At 39.1% G+C, this 16,912-nt stretch overlaps 1 protein-coding gene across 1 annotated transcript in view; it reads right to left on the bottom strand.

The window, feature by feature from the left end:
- The window catches only part of LOC141154783 (traf2 and NCK-interacting protein kinase-like), a 329,519-nt gene that overhangs the window by 57,488 nt on the left and 255,119 nt on the right, over positions 1-16,912 (bottom strand). Inside the window, exon 24 of the mRNA XM_073641189.1 lies at positions 11,930-12,089. Coding sequence (XP_073497290.1) covers positions 11,930-12,089 — 160 coding nt within the window. The remainder of the gene's footprint in view (positions 1-11,929; positions 12,090-16,912) is intronic.

The raw sequence follows: 16,912 nt of genomic DNA, 5'->3' as shown, positions 1-16,912 counted from the left end.
TATTATCCCTTTAGCTCACCCGGACACCGGAGTCCGAGATTGCTATTAATTCAGGAATAGCATAGAAAACCCGGACAGATCAGGAGGATTTACTCCCCCTGAAGAAGAAGGGGAAAGAGTTGCCAAACTTGACCAAGTATAGGACCAGGGGCCCAGAAAGAGAATTGGTAGCCCCCAAGGAAAGGTCCTCATTGTCAGTTGTGGAGAAGGACCCCAAAGAAAGTAAAAGGTGGCAGGCTCAGCTTAAGGCAGGACTGATCCCAAACAACGCACACAGTGTTATAGGAGGCCTCACAAATCTCCAGGGTGAATATCTCTACCTGCACCGAAAACCTGGTTACCCTCCTGAACTGTACCTGTTACCGGACATCAGTAAAAGAAAGGTACTGAAACAAAGACTTAATGTGTGTGTGTGACTTCTTTGACATTACTGCCTATAGCGTTCATACAAGCCGAATGCTGATCACCTCAGCAACCATACACAGCGCTGGTAACCGATTTTACCAGTTACCACAGGAGGCGTCAGGACACAATGCTCCCATCTACCTGACCCCCATCCCTTTACTGACGGTCCAGGGCACGGAACCGGGAACCGACCAACCGTGATCCCCACAGAAGTAACCCATCCATCCCGGTATCCGAGTACCCCTACCCCTGTCGACCGACTCACCAATATAATTGCATCTTGATAGGCTGAAGACGCAAAAGTGTTAAAAGCAATAATAGGTTATCAAGGTTACACTATGGGTTGACAATCTTCATGCCTGCCCATGTCAAAAAGGTTTTAAAGTGAAGAATGTTGTGAACACATTAGTGTGGTGAAGGAATATGGCGCATTCTTTTATAATGAAATGTAGCAAAACGAGTAGATTATTTTGCAATTCTTTGTCTTACAAATTTTACTAAAAAAGACAATACACACTGTACTTAGTTCTAGGAAAAAGAAAAAAACCTATGAAACATGCTGATGATAATGTCACATAACGCAACAGTAGTATTCTACATAGATTGTTATGTAAAAAAGAATGTGATGATTGTGCCAAATTGTTAATTATACCTCCACCCAGTAATATAGAACACCGGTGCAGAGCTGACAACTCCTGGATCACTCAACAAGATGAATTTTTTTTCCACTTGCGAGAAATAGGAAAAGTTTTCTCTCAACCCTTGTTCAGTAATCCATGGTAGAATGGAGAAATGAGGCAGGTAGACACCACGGATGGTGGAAGATGGTCAAATATTGGCCACATATGTAAATATTTCATTGATGACAGACAATGTGTTTCAAAAGCAGACTGCTTTCTTCATCAGGCCATTTACAATGTGCAGCAATATAAATGTTGAATGGGAGTGGATTTAATTGCCATCACGCCCCTAAGGCAGGTGAAAACACTACATCTAAAAAAAAAACATATTTAAAAGACACTTATTATGATACAGATATTCTTAGACTAAAAATCATAATCTCTTATATGCAATAGTTTTTTTTCTAATGGTGAAGGAAACATTCCGGATTTAGAAAAAACTTTCATACTTCGATATTTATAGGTTCATCCCATACACACTGTTATTTATATTTATTTAATATACTTGTTATGAATCAAGCAAAACTTGTGATTATTTGTATAATATATGTTAGTGTGTTCTCACTACATGTCTAGAACCCTGCATAGCATCGTAGATGTGTAGGAGAGTGCGTATAACAGACCAAACCTCCGGTCCACAGGCCCAATAAGTTTCTTTATCTAATATACTTTTTTTCTTTATTTTAATATTCTTGGATATTTCTTTTGCCAAAATCTATTTTTTGAGGATTTTTGCATGGGCTTTAAAATCATAAATAGTTTAGCAATTTCTATGTAGTCGTTGAAACTGGTTAAAAGGTATATTTTTCAACCATGGACAATGGTATGTGCTATCAAATCCAATACAACTATTCTTATTCACCGTTTCTTAGTTAAGAAGGAATCATTATTGTGAAAAATTATTAAGGCTATGTGCCCACGATGCAGAAATGCTCAGGATTTTTTCCTGAGCGGTAAATATAAAAACACCTCCTTAACAGATGAAATGTGATATGTGAAGTGAATATCCAAATTATTCTTGTTGAGCTGTGAAATAAATTTCAGTAGCAGTTTTTATCATCCTCCCATACTAAAAACAGGTCATCTATATATCTACAATACTAAAAAAAATTGTCTACATATCTACAATACTAGATGGTTAAGAGTATGAGGGGACTCAAAACGCCCCCAAAATAAATTTGGTGTGAATTGAGTCCCCATTGCAGTCCCGCACATTTTGAATGTTTGGGATTGAAAAGAGAAAACATTTTGCATTAGTAAGAAATGAATGCCTTTTTAAAATAAAATTCAGTTGTCCCTCAGGCATAGTTGAGACATCAGGATCTAAATCAGTCCCACCATTTAGTAAGCAAATATTTTTTTTTAAGTTTATTTCAAAGTGTCTTTTTCAAACTTAATCTACGTATAGAAGATTGTAAATCAAAAACAATGTAAAATCATTCAGGTTTGAGGTTGGACAAAAATTAAGACTTTTTTTGTAAGAGACGAATTTCGTTCTCTTTTGATATATAACTAGAAAGATTAAATATTTGAGTTACACTGTTCGACTTTTCTTAGGATTGATTCCCTTCTTTTTTTACCAGTGATGTTTTGAGCTGTATGTGTGAAGTAATAAGTGACCATGGATGAAGCTAGGCCCTTGATGAAGGGCAATGCTTTCCTGGGGACTCCCGAATAGAGAGGAATAAATGTGAGATGGTTGGGGAAAAAAACAACAACAAATAAACACACTTTATTTTTCAGATTTTTACTAGTACAGCCCGGACACACAAAATTAATGTTGAAACAAGCTGATGATAATGCTGCATAATGCAACAGTAGTATTCTATATAGATTATTATGTAAAAAAGAATGTGATGATAGTGCCAAATCATTAATTAATGTTCCACCCAGATACATAGGACACAGGTGCAGAGCTGACAACTCCTTGGCCACCCAAGAAGCTGGTAACTGACAATTTTTCTACTTTCAAGAAATAAGAAAAGGTTTCTCGACTCCTGTTCAGCAGGCCATTGCGGTTGCATTTAGGGGAGAGCAAATGAGAAAGCGATGTCTATGAGATTTATGAAAACAGTTAGGTATATTACAATTGGGCAGATTTGCTCTTCAGTGGTCAGGAAAAGCGGTGCGGTACTACTACAGAAGGGTTATTTTAAGATGTTGACAGAAGCAATAGGCTATCGTTTATGTTATAGCATCTAATGAGCATGTGCAAAGGTCATTGTGAAGAGAGGGGATCAGGGACAGGTGTGACCGCCTATTGTGATTAATTGATCACTCACCTATGTATAGAGATGTTGTCAGTCATTTTAATCCTGCCTCTGATAAGTAGCCTGCTGAAAACACTTCTTGAAAGTATAGGATGTATGGGTCTAAAATAGCCCCAGTGTCCAGTGTGGAAATGACATGATTACTATTTTCTTTAAAATAAAGATTGTGATATGAAAAGAATCACTATTGGCAAAGGTTTTTAAAAATACATGTAACACAAAAATCCGACGTAACCTCTTCTGGACCGCCCATAAACTTTAAATGTCAGGGCAGTCTGGCTCTTAGTCTGCAGTGACTTTCTAAAGCGTTACTGAATTTGAGGGAAGCTACTTGCGGAATCACGCACAGATGGTTTATTATTGTTTTTGTGCTTTCTCCATAGTTGTATACACTGCGCTAAAGAAGCGCTGTGTATGTAGTAATAGAAAGTGCTAACGGCGCCTCCTCCTCCATTAACAGCTCTCATGTAATTGTGAATAGTGAAGGAGCAGGAGCTGCTGGGCCATAGGAATCCCAGACAGCTCTGCTATTGTCAGGACTCAAACCCAGCAGCTCTGGTGCACCAGGTGGCAGCTCTTCTCTTTTGAGCTATTCAGCTCACTGGACAGTTCCTGGCTAACCCAGATACTAGTACCTGTGTAGTTCCTGATTGCCAGGTTTAAACAGGGTGTTCAATCAGGAGATTTACAAGGTGGAGACAATGTACTTCCTTCCTTGCAACATTATTGAGCTCCCAGCCTTTAGTCAAGCTCTCCCTTCACCTGCTGCCTCATCCAAGACTATACTGCTGCTCCCGTGTACCGACCTCTGGCTATTCCTGACTACACAACCTGCTTATCCTTGAAACTATACTGCTGCTCCCGTGTACTGACCTCTGGTTATTCCTGACTACGCAACCTGCTTATCCTTCAAACTATACTGCTGCTCCCGTGTACTGACCTCTGGTTATTCCTGACTACGCAACCTGCTTATCCTTCAAACTATACTGCTGCTCCCGTGTACTGACCTCTGGTTATTCCTGACTACGCAACCTGCTTATCCTTCAAACTATACTGCTGCTCCCGTGTACTGACCTCTGGTTATTCCTGACTACGCAACCTGCTTATCCTTCAAACTATACTGCTGCTCCCGTGTACAGACCTCTGGCTATTCCTGACTATGCTACCTGCTGGTGCTGCCCCTAGTGGTTGCAATACCACTCCAAACCAGGCCAGTTCATAACAGCTATGCTGTCAAAAGGCTGCATTTTACTTGTAAAAGGATCTAATATACCAGCCCCAGTTACAAGGGAATAGAGATGAAAATAAAAATATTCAAATATTGAAATGCCCCCTAAAAGTCTTATGACCTTATGAGGGCCAGGGAGGGGGGCACAATGTGTAAAATAAATAAAAAATAAATAAATAGCATATAATGTAAATAAAAAAAGTTAAAATACCACTCCCAATACAAATTGCTGTTACTACCACCACCCCCGTAAAAATAAAAATATCCGATATATGAAAATTGTAACAGAATGGGGAACATATTTTTAAATATATTTTAGCGGTCTTTTTTGGACATAAAAAAATGGGAAAAACAGACACATTTTCCTTATTTTCTCACTGATATCACCCAATATCATTAAAAAAAGAATGAGAGTGACATAAAAATTAAGTCCCATGTATCAGGAATAAAAGATGAAAAAATTACTTAAATATCCAAATGAGAATTTTTTTTTACAGCTCTTTAAACCGCATGTATGAAACAAACTGAAAATGTGCCTGGTCCCGAATGTGAGTACATGTCCCCATCTTGAGCTACTTAAAGGGAATCTGTCAGCAGGTTTTCGCTATCTATTCTGAGAGCAGCCTCATATAGGCAAATAGAAGCTGAATCAAACAATGTATCTTTTAGTTTACTGTGTGCTGCAGTTCTTCTGACATAATCTGAGTTTTTAGATTTAGCAGTGCAGCAGAGCTGAGGAAGCTAACCCCGTCCCACCAAACTCTGTGTACATACAGTACAGACCAAAAGTTTGGACACACCTCATTTAAAGAATTTTCTGTATTTTCATGACTTTGAAAATTGTACATTCACACTGAAGGCATCAAAACTATGAATTAACACATGTGGAATTATATACTTAACAAAAAAGTGTGAAACAACTGAAAATATGTCTTATATTCTAGGTTCTTCAAAGTAGCCACCGTTTGCTTTGATGACTGCTTTGCACACTCTTGGCATTCTCTTGATGAGCTTCAAGAGGTAGTCACCAGAAATGGTTTTCACTTCACAGGTGTGCCCTGTCAGGTTTAATAAGTGGGATTTCTTGCCTTATAAATTGGGTTGGGACCATCAGTTGTGTTGTGCAGAAGTCCGGTGAATACACAGCTGATAGTCCTACTGAATAGACTGTTAGAATTTGTATTATGGCAAGAAAAAAGCAGCTAAGTAAAGAAAAACGAGTGGCCATCATTACTTTAAGAAATGAAGGTCAGTCAGTCTGAAAAATTGGGAAAACTTTGAAGGTGTCCCCAAGTGCAGTTGCAAAAACCATCAAGCGCTACAAAGAAACTGGCTCACATGAGGACCGCCACAGGAAAGGAAGACCAAGAGTCACCTCTGCTTCTGAGGATAAGTTTATCCAAGTCACCAGCCTCAGAAATCGCAGGTTAACAGCAGCTCAGATTAGAGACCAGGTCAATGCCACACAGAGTTCTAGCAGCAGACACATGTCTACAACAACTGTTAAGAGCAGACTTTGTGCAGCAGGCCGTCATGGTAAAATAACTGCTAGGAAACCACTGCTAAGGACAGGCAACAAGCGGAAGAGACTTGTTTGGGCTAAAGAACACAAGGAATGGACATTATACCAGTGGAAATCTGTGCTTTGGTCTAATGAGTCCAAATTTGAGATCTTTGGTTCCAACCAATGTGTCTTTGTGCGACGCAGAAAAGGTGAACGGATGGACTCTACATGCCTGGTTCCCACCATGAAGCATGGAGGAGGAGGTGTGATGGTGTGAGGGTGCTTTGCTGGTGACACTGTTGGGGATTTATTCTAAATTGAAGGCATACTGAACCAGCATGGCTACCACAGCATCTTGCAGCGGCATGCTATTCCATCCGGTTTGCGTTTAGTTGCACTATCATTTATTTTTGAACAGGACAATGACCCCAAACACACTTCCAGGCTGTGTAAGGGCTATTTGACCAAGAAGGAGACTGATGGGGTGCTACGCCAGATGACCTGGCCTCCGCAGTCACCAGACCTGAACCCAATCGAGATGGTTTGGGGTGAGCTGGACTGCAGAGTGAAGGCAAAAGGGCCAACAAGTGCTAAGCATCTCTGGGAACTCCTTCAAGATTGTTGGAAGACCATTTCCAGTGACTACCTCTTGAAGCTCATCAAGAGAATGCCAAGAGTGTGCAAAACAGTCATCAAAGCAAAAGGTGGCTACTTTGAAGAACCTAGAATATAAGACATATTTTCAGTTGTTTCACACTTTTTTGCTAAGTATATAATTCCACATGTGTTAATTCATAGTTTTGATGCCTTCAGTCTGAATGTACAATTTTCATAGTCATGAAAATACAAAAAAAAATCTTTAAATGAGAAGGTGTGTCCAAACTTTTGGTCTGTACTGTAGCTATAGACAGTGAGGTATTTATCACAGAAGGGGGTGGAGTCGGACTAGGGCTCAGCCGCTGTAGTCAGAGCAATGATAATCACAAGGTGATTAACCCTTCAGTATAAGTAAACAACAGCACACAGCCTAACATGTGACACGTTGTTGAATTCAGTGTTTTAACCCCCACCTCGTACTGTCCTCAGATTACATAGCGAAAAACCTGCTGACAGATTCCATTTAACCCCTTAATGTCCAATGACGGGGATAACCCATCATGGAAGGATGCTAGTTCGCGCACCATGACGGGTTATCCCCGTCATGACTTTGAACTGTCACTGCGTATAAACATGCAATGACAATTCAGTGCCTGACAGCTTTCACAGACAGCTGAGCGGAAGGGGAAGCGGTGCAGGGACCCATGCCGGTGGTCCCCGCACCCAGATCGCTGTGATCTGTCAGTCAATCTGAATGACCGATCTCAGCATGATCGCGCAGGAGAAGCTGAAATATCAGCGGCTGTTGCCCGATTAGTGCCGGAGCTCAGCGCTGCCAGTGGCTGAGCTCCTGCACTAAACAGCCAGGAGCGGTGACAGCGCCGCTCCTGGCTGTTAATCCCCTGAATTCAGGAGGCGGGCAGAGTGCTGGGAGCTCCTTCTGCTTTCAGATCAGCGCCCCTGCAACGTCATTGCGATGGCCCAACTGTTGCCATGGTGAACTGGGGTCGTCATGATGACCCCTAGGTCACCAAGCTGTAGAAAGCTTCTGAGACCATGCTCGCAGCATGGTCTCAGGAGCTTTCACTACAGGCATAGTGTACTACAATGCTAGTTCATTACAATACATTATACCTGTGGAAAGAGGGAAAAAAGCGAAAGTAAGTAAAAACGTTTAAGAAAAGTAAAAAAAAAATTGTAAAAAAATAATAAAATATATTACACTAATAAATACACATGTTTATGTAAAAAAACTAAAAATAAACAAAAAAAGTACACACATTTAGTATCGCCATGTCCGGAATGACCCGATCTATAAATGTGTCACACTAGTTAACCCCTTCAGTCAACAGCGTAAAAAAAATAAAATAAACATGGGAAAGTAAGCCTTTTCATCATACCGCTAGAAAAAAGTGGAATAAAACGCGATCAAAAAGACTAATGTAAATAAAAATTGTACCGCTGAAAACGTCATCTTGTCCCGCAAAAAAACAAGCTCCATCAGCGGAAGAATAAAAAAGTTATAGCGCTCAGAATAAAGCGATGCAAAGATAATTATTTTTTCTATTAAAGTTTTTATTATATAAAAGCGCAAAAACATTGCATAAATAAGGTATCGCTATAATTGTACTGACCAGAAGAATAAAGCTGCCTTATCAATTTTACCACACGCAGAAAGGCATAAAAAAAACAACAAAAACAATTCCTGAATTGTTGGTTTTTGTTTGTTCTGCCTCCCAAAATTCGGAGTAGAAAGCGATCAAAAAATGTTATTGCCCGAAAATGGTACCAATAAAAATATCAACTTGTCCCGCAAAAAACAAACCCTTATATGTCTCTGTATGCCGAAATATGGAAAAATCATAGAGTAACTCTGCTGCCTCATCTCATTATAGTGAATGGATCCCTTGGGGGTTTCATCTAAATCACGTCATTCGGAGATTTCGATGGAAACCCCGACATAAGTGCTCAGCGTAGCGCGCCGGTAAATGTGATCCAAAATGTTATGTAAAATGTTCCCAATAAAAGCTTCACATAAAAAGCCCCCACTCAGGTCTGTCATGTGTTAATGGAAATATCGGGGGCTTCCACGTTACTGGCAGTACAAAGGCTCTGGAAAAGCGAAATGGCTCCTCGCCCCCCCAAAAGAAATTCGCAAATTCTGCGCTCCCAAATTCAAATCCCCCACCCTTCTGAGCCCCACAATGTGTCTAAACCACATTAAGGCTGTGTGCCCACGATGCGTTTTTGGTGCGTTTTTTTGGTGCGTATTTGCAGCGCGTAAACGCTCCAGAAACGCATTGCATACCTTATCCCATGACTTCCTATGACATTCTGCAAGTTCTGCGCACATGGTCAGAATTTTTTCTGCGCAGATTTTTACTCGCAGAAAAAATACGGACATGACCAATTCTAGTGCGTTTCTGCATGCGTATTTGCCTATACAATGCATTGGAAAAAAGCATGGCAAATACGCGTCATGTAATAACCGCATGCGTTTTTCAGCCAAGGAGATGCAGAAATGCTCAGGAAAATTTCTACTTCATTTCTGCATCGTGGGCACTAAGCCTTAGCGTCCACATGTTTGGCAGGGGTATGATGTCCAAAATGGGGTCACTTGAGGGGGGATTCTGCTCTTCTAGCACGTAGGGTCTCTGTATATGGAGTCCACAAACTATTATAAGAAAATCTGCGCTCCAAGAGGCAAATAGCGCTCCGTCCCTCCCGAGTCTCGCTGTGTGGCTAAACAGTACTGTACAACCACATGTCAGGTATTGCCACGTTCAGCAGAAATTGTGACTCATTTTGGTGCCATTTTTTTACCCATTTGGCAGTGTGCAAATGTAAATTCTGGGGCTAAAACAAAATATTTGTGGTAAAAATGTAATTATTTTTTCTTCACTGCCCAATGGTGTAAAATTCTGTGACACATCTGTGGTGTCAATATGATCACTGCACCCTTAGATGAATTCATTGAGAGGTGTAGTTTGTAAAATGGGGTCTCTTATGGGAGATTCTGCTCTTTTGACACATCAGGGGGCTCTGCCAATGTGACATGGCAGCCTCAAACCAGTCTATCTAAATTTGAACTCCAATATGGCGCTTCTTCCCTTCTGAGCTTTGCACTGTGCCTCAAAAGTAGTTTTTGACCATACATTGTGTATCAGCGTACTCAGGAGAAATTGCACAATAACTTTTGAGGTCCATTTTCTCCTGTTACCTTTGTGAAAATAAAAAATTTGGAAAATAAAGATAATTTTTGTGGAAAAAAATTGATTTTTTATTTTCACATCTCTACGTTATAAACTACTATGAAGCATCTGGGGGTTCAAGGTGTTCACCACACATCTAAATATGTTCCTTGAGGGGTCTAGTTTCCAAAATGGGGTAATTTGTGGTAAGTTTCTACTGTTTAGGTGCATCAGGGGCTCTCCAAGTGCAAAATGGTGTCCGCTCTCGATTCAAGCCAATTTTGCTTTTAAAAAGTCAAATGGCACTCCTTCTCTTCCAAGCCCTGCCGTGCGCCCAAACAATGGTATTCCTCCACATATGGGGTATCGGAATACTCAGGAGAAATTGCACAACACATTTGGGGGTCCATTTTCTCCTGATACCCTTGTTAAAATAAAAAAAATGGGTCTAAAGTAAAATGTTTGTAAAAAAAAAAAGTTAAATATTCATTTTTTTTCCTTCCACATTGCTTCAGTTCCTGTGAAGCACCTGAAGGGTTAATAAACTTCTTGCATTTTATTTTGAGCACCTTGAGGGGTGAAGTTTTTAGAATGGTGTCACTTTTGGGTTTTTTCTGTCATATAGAACCCTCAAAGTCACTTCAAATGTGATGTGGTCCCTAAAAAAAAAAATGGTTTTGAATATTTTGTTGGAAAAATTAGAAATCTCTGGTCAACTTTTAACCCATATAACTTCCTAACAAAAAAAAAATGGTTCCAAAATTGTGCTGATGTAAATTAGACCTGTGAGAAATGTTATTTATTAACTACTTTGTGTGACATATCTCTCGGATTTGAGGGCATGAAAATTCAAAGTTTGAAAATTGCAAAATTTTCGCCAAATTTCCATTTTTTTTTTTTACAAATAAGCGCAAGTTGTGTCGAAGAAATTTTACCACTATCATGAAGTACAATATGTCACGATAAAACAGTATCAGAATCAGTGGGATCCGTTGAAGCCTTACCTCATAAAGTGATCATGGTCAGAATTGAAAAAATTGGCCTGGTCATTAACCTACAAAGTGGCTCGGTCCTTAAGGGGTAAAGCAGCAGAAAGTTTTCTGATGACAAATTCCTTTTACAGCTCACATTATCTACTACAGTTATTGATGGATGGATTCACATATTTATTCCCAAAGTTAGACATTACTAAATTACTGAAAACTTGCAAACTCCATCGGGCTGTAATTTGTCTTTGCTGTAGCAGTAGATACATATATCATTAATAGATTCACTTTGGAGCAAGAATTACATATCCCTTTGATACAATCAATTAAGGAACGCAGTTGTTAATGAGCATTGTTTAATTAAAAGGGCTGACTTGTGTGTAAATGAAATCCTAATGACGGTCAGAGCTTTTCTACTTCCACGAGTCATGTATCACAATTCATTTTCTGCCCTCTCTTAAACAAAGTTCTGCAGGTCGTAGTATAGTCTGTGAAAACTAATTAAAGTGAAGTCCCCTACTGTTAAACATCAGATGACGGCATAACAAGTTTCTAGTTTGGTTTGGTTCTTGTGTGGGCTGAAAGATCTTTGGGAAAAACTAAAGGAGAGCAAATTAAAATTTGGAATGTAAATAGCCTAAAAAAGTGTTTGCTGTGCAATTACTGCTAATTACAATGATTGTGTAATGTCTTCTGCCTCCTTCCTTTCTAAAGCTGGCTGTATATGTAAGATAATTGCAGTTCTTTTGACAGATATCAGCTCCAATTTTCCCATTAATATGCATTTTTTGGATTTGGATACAGTTGAATGTGTTGGAAGTGATGAATGTGAAGCTTAGACCAACATGAAGAAATATTTTGAAATAAATCGGCACAGAATGTTAGCGCTAGAAATTAAATAGATAACAAAGGGTCAATAAAATGCAGATGAATTATTGTGACTACATGTAATTTATATAAATATATATATAGGAAAAATATAGAAAATAGTCTTTTTACTCATTTAACTTTTCTTATAACGCTGTGGAGTGAATACTTATATAATATAGATAAGCATCTTCTACTCACCAACAGAGGCTGGCATTTCACCCCATTGTAAAACTGTTTCCTTTGTGAAGTGTCCATATGTATCGATATAAACTCCTTCATCTTCATAGCTCAGTAGGAGCTCCATGCCGTTTGTGTTGGGAAGAATGATAATGGCATGAGGGTGAATATTTCCCTGGATCTGAAATCATAATCATACTTTGTAATAAGTGTTTTGCAAAAATAAGAATCGTAACTAATGACACAATAAAAATACCATAAAACTGACTTTACAGTCAGCTGTTTATTGGGCAATATTTCTGTCTGTATATCTATCTATCTATCTTGTTTCGTTTTTTCTAAGATTATTATTATTGGCATTTATGGCCTGTACACTCCATATTCTTATTTACTTTATTCTAAGTTTCAATTTTTTTTACATTATAATTTGCCTATTATTCATATCACACACTCATACTACCATGGATTTATTACTGTAGCTTTTTCATGTTAAACAGTCTCTCTTTTTATATGTCTGGTCCTCAGTGTAGAGTTCATTGCAAGATGTCAACCTCTGGAAACACTTCATATCAGTATGTACCGCTGCACCAATTGAAAAATGTAATCAACTGGTATCCATATAATGCATAAACTTAAAGGTCCCCGGGGAAGAAGATTGTTCTTCATCACCGGCTAAAAGAAGACAATGCCGGTTGGAGCATCCTTGTATTATTTTCACATGTATGTGCTTATCCAATGAGGTTAACTCATAATTGGACCATTAAACTGTCCAGTAGTTTTTGCAGTAGTGCGTTGAGATATTTGCAGCCATATACTCATATCTGTAGCATTAATATATAATACATTTTATTCTCTTTAAGCCCTATAACATTAAACTTAAATGATCACTGTCATAACCAATTAAAACTTTGCAATGTATCTTAACAAAGAAATCTGCTTCTTTCTCTACTTATGAACCACTTCTCCTCCCTTCTGCCTTCTAAACTCATCACTTCCCCTAAAAAACAGCTGAAATCCCCCTTGGTCAAATATAAATGGACTGCCAGCACAGTGAGATGTCAGGTTACAGATCATATAAATGTTTATGGGGAGGGAGCGGGACGAGTTAGGAGAACTCATCACAGTGGCAAACAGGCAGAGAGACATGCAGATCAAGCTGCGGTAACTCCTCTCATTGCAGTGCTGGATTCATAGCTACACCGCTCAGTTCTGCTGTATAATGTCTTCCATGTGGCTACTGCTTCTGTCTGAGAGCTACATGGAGACAGGGGAACAAGAATCCCTCATGTCTGGATATGCTCTGTATGGGAGACATCAAAGTAGCTAGTTTCTGCCCACTAGCTCAGAGACAAGTGAAAGTTAGAGTGTGTGTCTGCAGAAGTGGAGAACGCAGGTCAAATTAAGTAGAATAATGATTAAAATAGTGTTATTTCTCATGTGCAGATATAACAGCTTATTGTGAAGTCACCAGAACTGACAGGTACGCTTTAAAGAGGACATTTTGTCAAAAGGTAATGAGAGATAATGAAATCACTCATATGGGGAACGAGATGAGTGTTAAGAACATGTCAAGAACTTTTTTTTTCAACCACTATAATTCACTTTCTTTGGCTAAATCTACCTCAAGAAAAAGACTATCAATAAATGTAACAGCCTGAGAAACCAAAGTCTTTTGGGACTTTTCTCACTTGACATGAAGATCATAATATTACACAGGTTCATCACATCTACAGCACAACATGATGACAACACAGCAGTCGCAAAAAAAAAAAAATCCAAACCTACTGGATTTCCACGATATCTCTATATGATCGCGATTTCATATCATCACATAAGCACAACGTTGCTTTCACGCGAGCCATTTTAATGCCATGGGGAGAAAGGAAAAAAAAAAGGTGGAGTAACAACTCCATTCTCCTGATGACCCACTCCTTGCATTGATTTCAATTTGGTATTTGACAAACTATCAAAACAGCATCTATAAAAGCAGCCAAATGTCTATAGATAAATGTGTTGTGTGGAAATCTAGATAATAAACAGCACTACAAATTATACACGATTCTATAAATCTCAGCATGCACATAATGACTATTTCTAGCTTCCTAAATGTAAACTAGGTTATCCAAGAATAATTCTGATGATATGAAGCATGGGAAATGTCCTAAACACAAACATTGTTTACTTGCCAGGAAGAACAATCGGAGGTCAACCTCTGATGGCCATTTCTCCGCCATCACTATCCGTAACACCAATACTGGTATCCACAGCTGGAGGGAAATCTTTATTCGTTGCCTTGGTATTTTCATGAGCAGATGAGGCAAAGACAGATAGATATGGGCAGAGGGTTAAAAAACCATCATGACAGAAGCGAAAGAACAGCAGTCTTCTGAGGACAATCTGTGCTGCTCTCCCGGTATCTGTAAAATGCCCTATTAAATCAAATGACACCTAGATTCAGAGCTATCTGGTCCATAGGTTGTAGAAGAACCGAGAATATCCTCACATTATTTCAGATCATTGACACTGAACAGGGAGGGGAGATGTTTATTTTTAGACGAATCTCTTAGAACAAAAAAAAAGCACAAGAAAATCTCCAAGGGGAGCCTTAAATTAAGGACATAATTTCTTTCAGAAATATTAAGCCTATTTTTTTTATTAGCTGTTCTACTTTGTATGACTAAGGCCAAAAAAAGACTTCTGTTAATTGGAAATTAATTATTTCTGTGCATAGTGGAGTATAGAATCCAGGTAGCAATTTAAGGGTTACAATAGTTCAGGCCCTTTCCTAATATTTAAAGAGGACCTTTCACCATGTCAGTTGGGGCAGTCTTTGCTCTTATTTTATCCCCGCTGCTCCCTGAGTATTCAATTTTTTTTAAAATCCGCTAAATGTCTGCATAGATATGGGCCTTTTTAGTTAGTGCAAATTTTTATGGTATTTACTAAGGCTTCTATGGGAGTCGTGTCTTTTGGCTACTTTGCATTATTACCCCGCGAGCCAAACCCCTTTGGTAAAGACCACAAAAATTAGCACAAAATAAAAAAAAATCCATATATCTGAAATCATATGGCGTATACAAAAAAAAAAAGAATACTTAAAGGAGCATCAGATATAAAAACTACTGACCTTGTGATAGGTCCTCTTTAACTATCACTTTCAAGTAACAATATAGTTGTTTTTAGTTGACCGTAGGAAACATGATGATGGTTTGTCTTTCGTTACATTACAACCACTACAATATTTCTATGTGGTCTTTAAAGGGGTGGTCTGAAACAAAAATTAATTTTCATACTAAATGCCTATTTAATGACATAATCAAATCTTTTTTCTAATATACTTTAATTAAGAAGTCCATATCCTTCTCTAACTGCACAATCTAACTGCTTTATTTTTTTTTATTACTTCTTTTTTGATGACACTTTGTTTGAGAATCCAATTGCAAGCTGGGATACTCAAATGAAGTGTCATCAGGGGGCCCCCAGTCACAAACTGGCAACAGAGCGCACTGTCAGTGCACATTATATGAGGATTACCGGGCATGCTCTAAAAGCAGAGACCAGCACTGACCCCACAAGTGACCTCATGTGCGGGGGCAGTGCTGGTCTCTGCTCACTGGGTACAACGCACATTGACAGTGCGCTCTCCTGTTGGCTTGTTCCTTCTTATCAGAGCCAGCGAGAGCATGCACTGTCATTGATCCCATCACATACTGACAACAATCTATTGACCATCCGTCGGAATTGACAACCGATGCATGTTCGGTAGAGCAGGGACTAGCCCAACCCGTGAAACAAAGGTCATCGCTGATGACGCTTCATTTCAGGGAGGTGGAAGAGTCTGTGGCAGTGACTGCAGCCTCTGCCCCCTGATGATTCTTTGTTTGAGTATCCCAGAATGCACTGGGATTCTTAAAGTGTCATCAAAAAGGAAATAGTAAAAAAATAAAATAAAGCAGTTAGTGTAGTTAGAGAATGATAGGGACTTTTTAATTAAACTATATTAGAAAACAGATCATGATCATACATTTTAATAGGTTGTTCTCATGCCTTGTGGCACATTTAAGAATTGTACGTGTTTGGGGGACGGCTCAGCAAAAGAAGATGAAATAGCAGAGGATTTCACTTACAGATTTCTGCAGATAAAAAAAATAAAAAATGGAATATATTAGCTGACAAGTAGATGACATTTTACAAATCTCATTCATATGCTGCTGAAATTTTCCACACTGAAACTGACCCGCACTGTGGATTTTAAAATCCACAAGACATCAATTTTTGATGTAGATTTTCACCATGTAGATCTTTTTTTAATGTAGCAGGGGTGACATCTGCAACATAATACTCATTACAGTTGCCAAATTTGCTTCAGATTTGTGGTAGAATGATACACCCACGGGTGGATTTACACTTAGGGTGGGTCCACACAGGATGGAATTGTTGCAGATTTTATCTGCAGATTTCTGCAATTAAAATCTGCAGCAAAATAGATTGGGAGCAATATACATTACACATCTCATCCACAAGGTGCTCACACATTCTGCATGGGAATTCACCTGTGGTGTGGATTGTAAATTTGTAGCATATGAATTTCTTTTTCAGATTTTTACTTCAGATCATCTGCGGTAAATCCACAGCAAAATCCAACTATTACATTTTAGAGTGTCAGTGCAGAGTAAAGTGTGGACTGCCCAGACAGTTATTATCTATGGGCAGTCCATAAGTAGCTAATATTCTACTCTAATGGAGATGAATCGCCCCCAGGGGCCGGTGGCAGATCACTGGGGTTATCACGGTGGCTGGCCCAGGGCGGTCAGTGCACAAAAGGGGATACCGATTATTAGCTAATGTTCAAAGAGTTCGTGACGCCACCTGTGGTGTATGGTGAAGGTCACCAGCGCTGCAACAGTCCTCTGAGGCAGATGTCAGGGCAGTTAAAGATGGTTCGGCTCCCCACAGGCGGAGCGGACCTCAGGGCAGTGTAAAAATAGATGTTTGGTGCGCTGA

The sequence above is a fragment of the Phyllobates terribilis genome, unplaced genomic scaffold (assembly GCF_046119375.1).
Source record: "Phyllobates terribilis strain yellow unplaced genomic scaffold, ASM4611937v1 Scaffold_7__3_contigs__length_470593459, whole genome shotgun sequence".
NCBI classification, from domain to species: Eukaryota; Metazoa; Chordata; class Amphibia; order Anura; family Dendrobatidae; genus Phyllobates; species Phyllobates terribilis.
The sequence above is the reverse complement of the archived record's forward strand: the minus strand, read 5'-3'. Positions and strand labels throughout refer to the sequence as shown.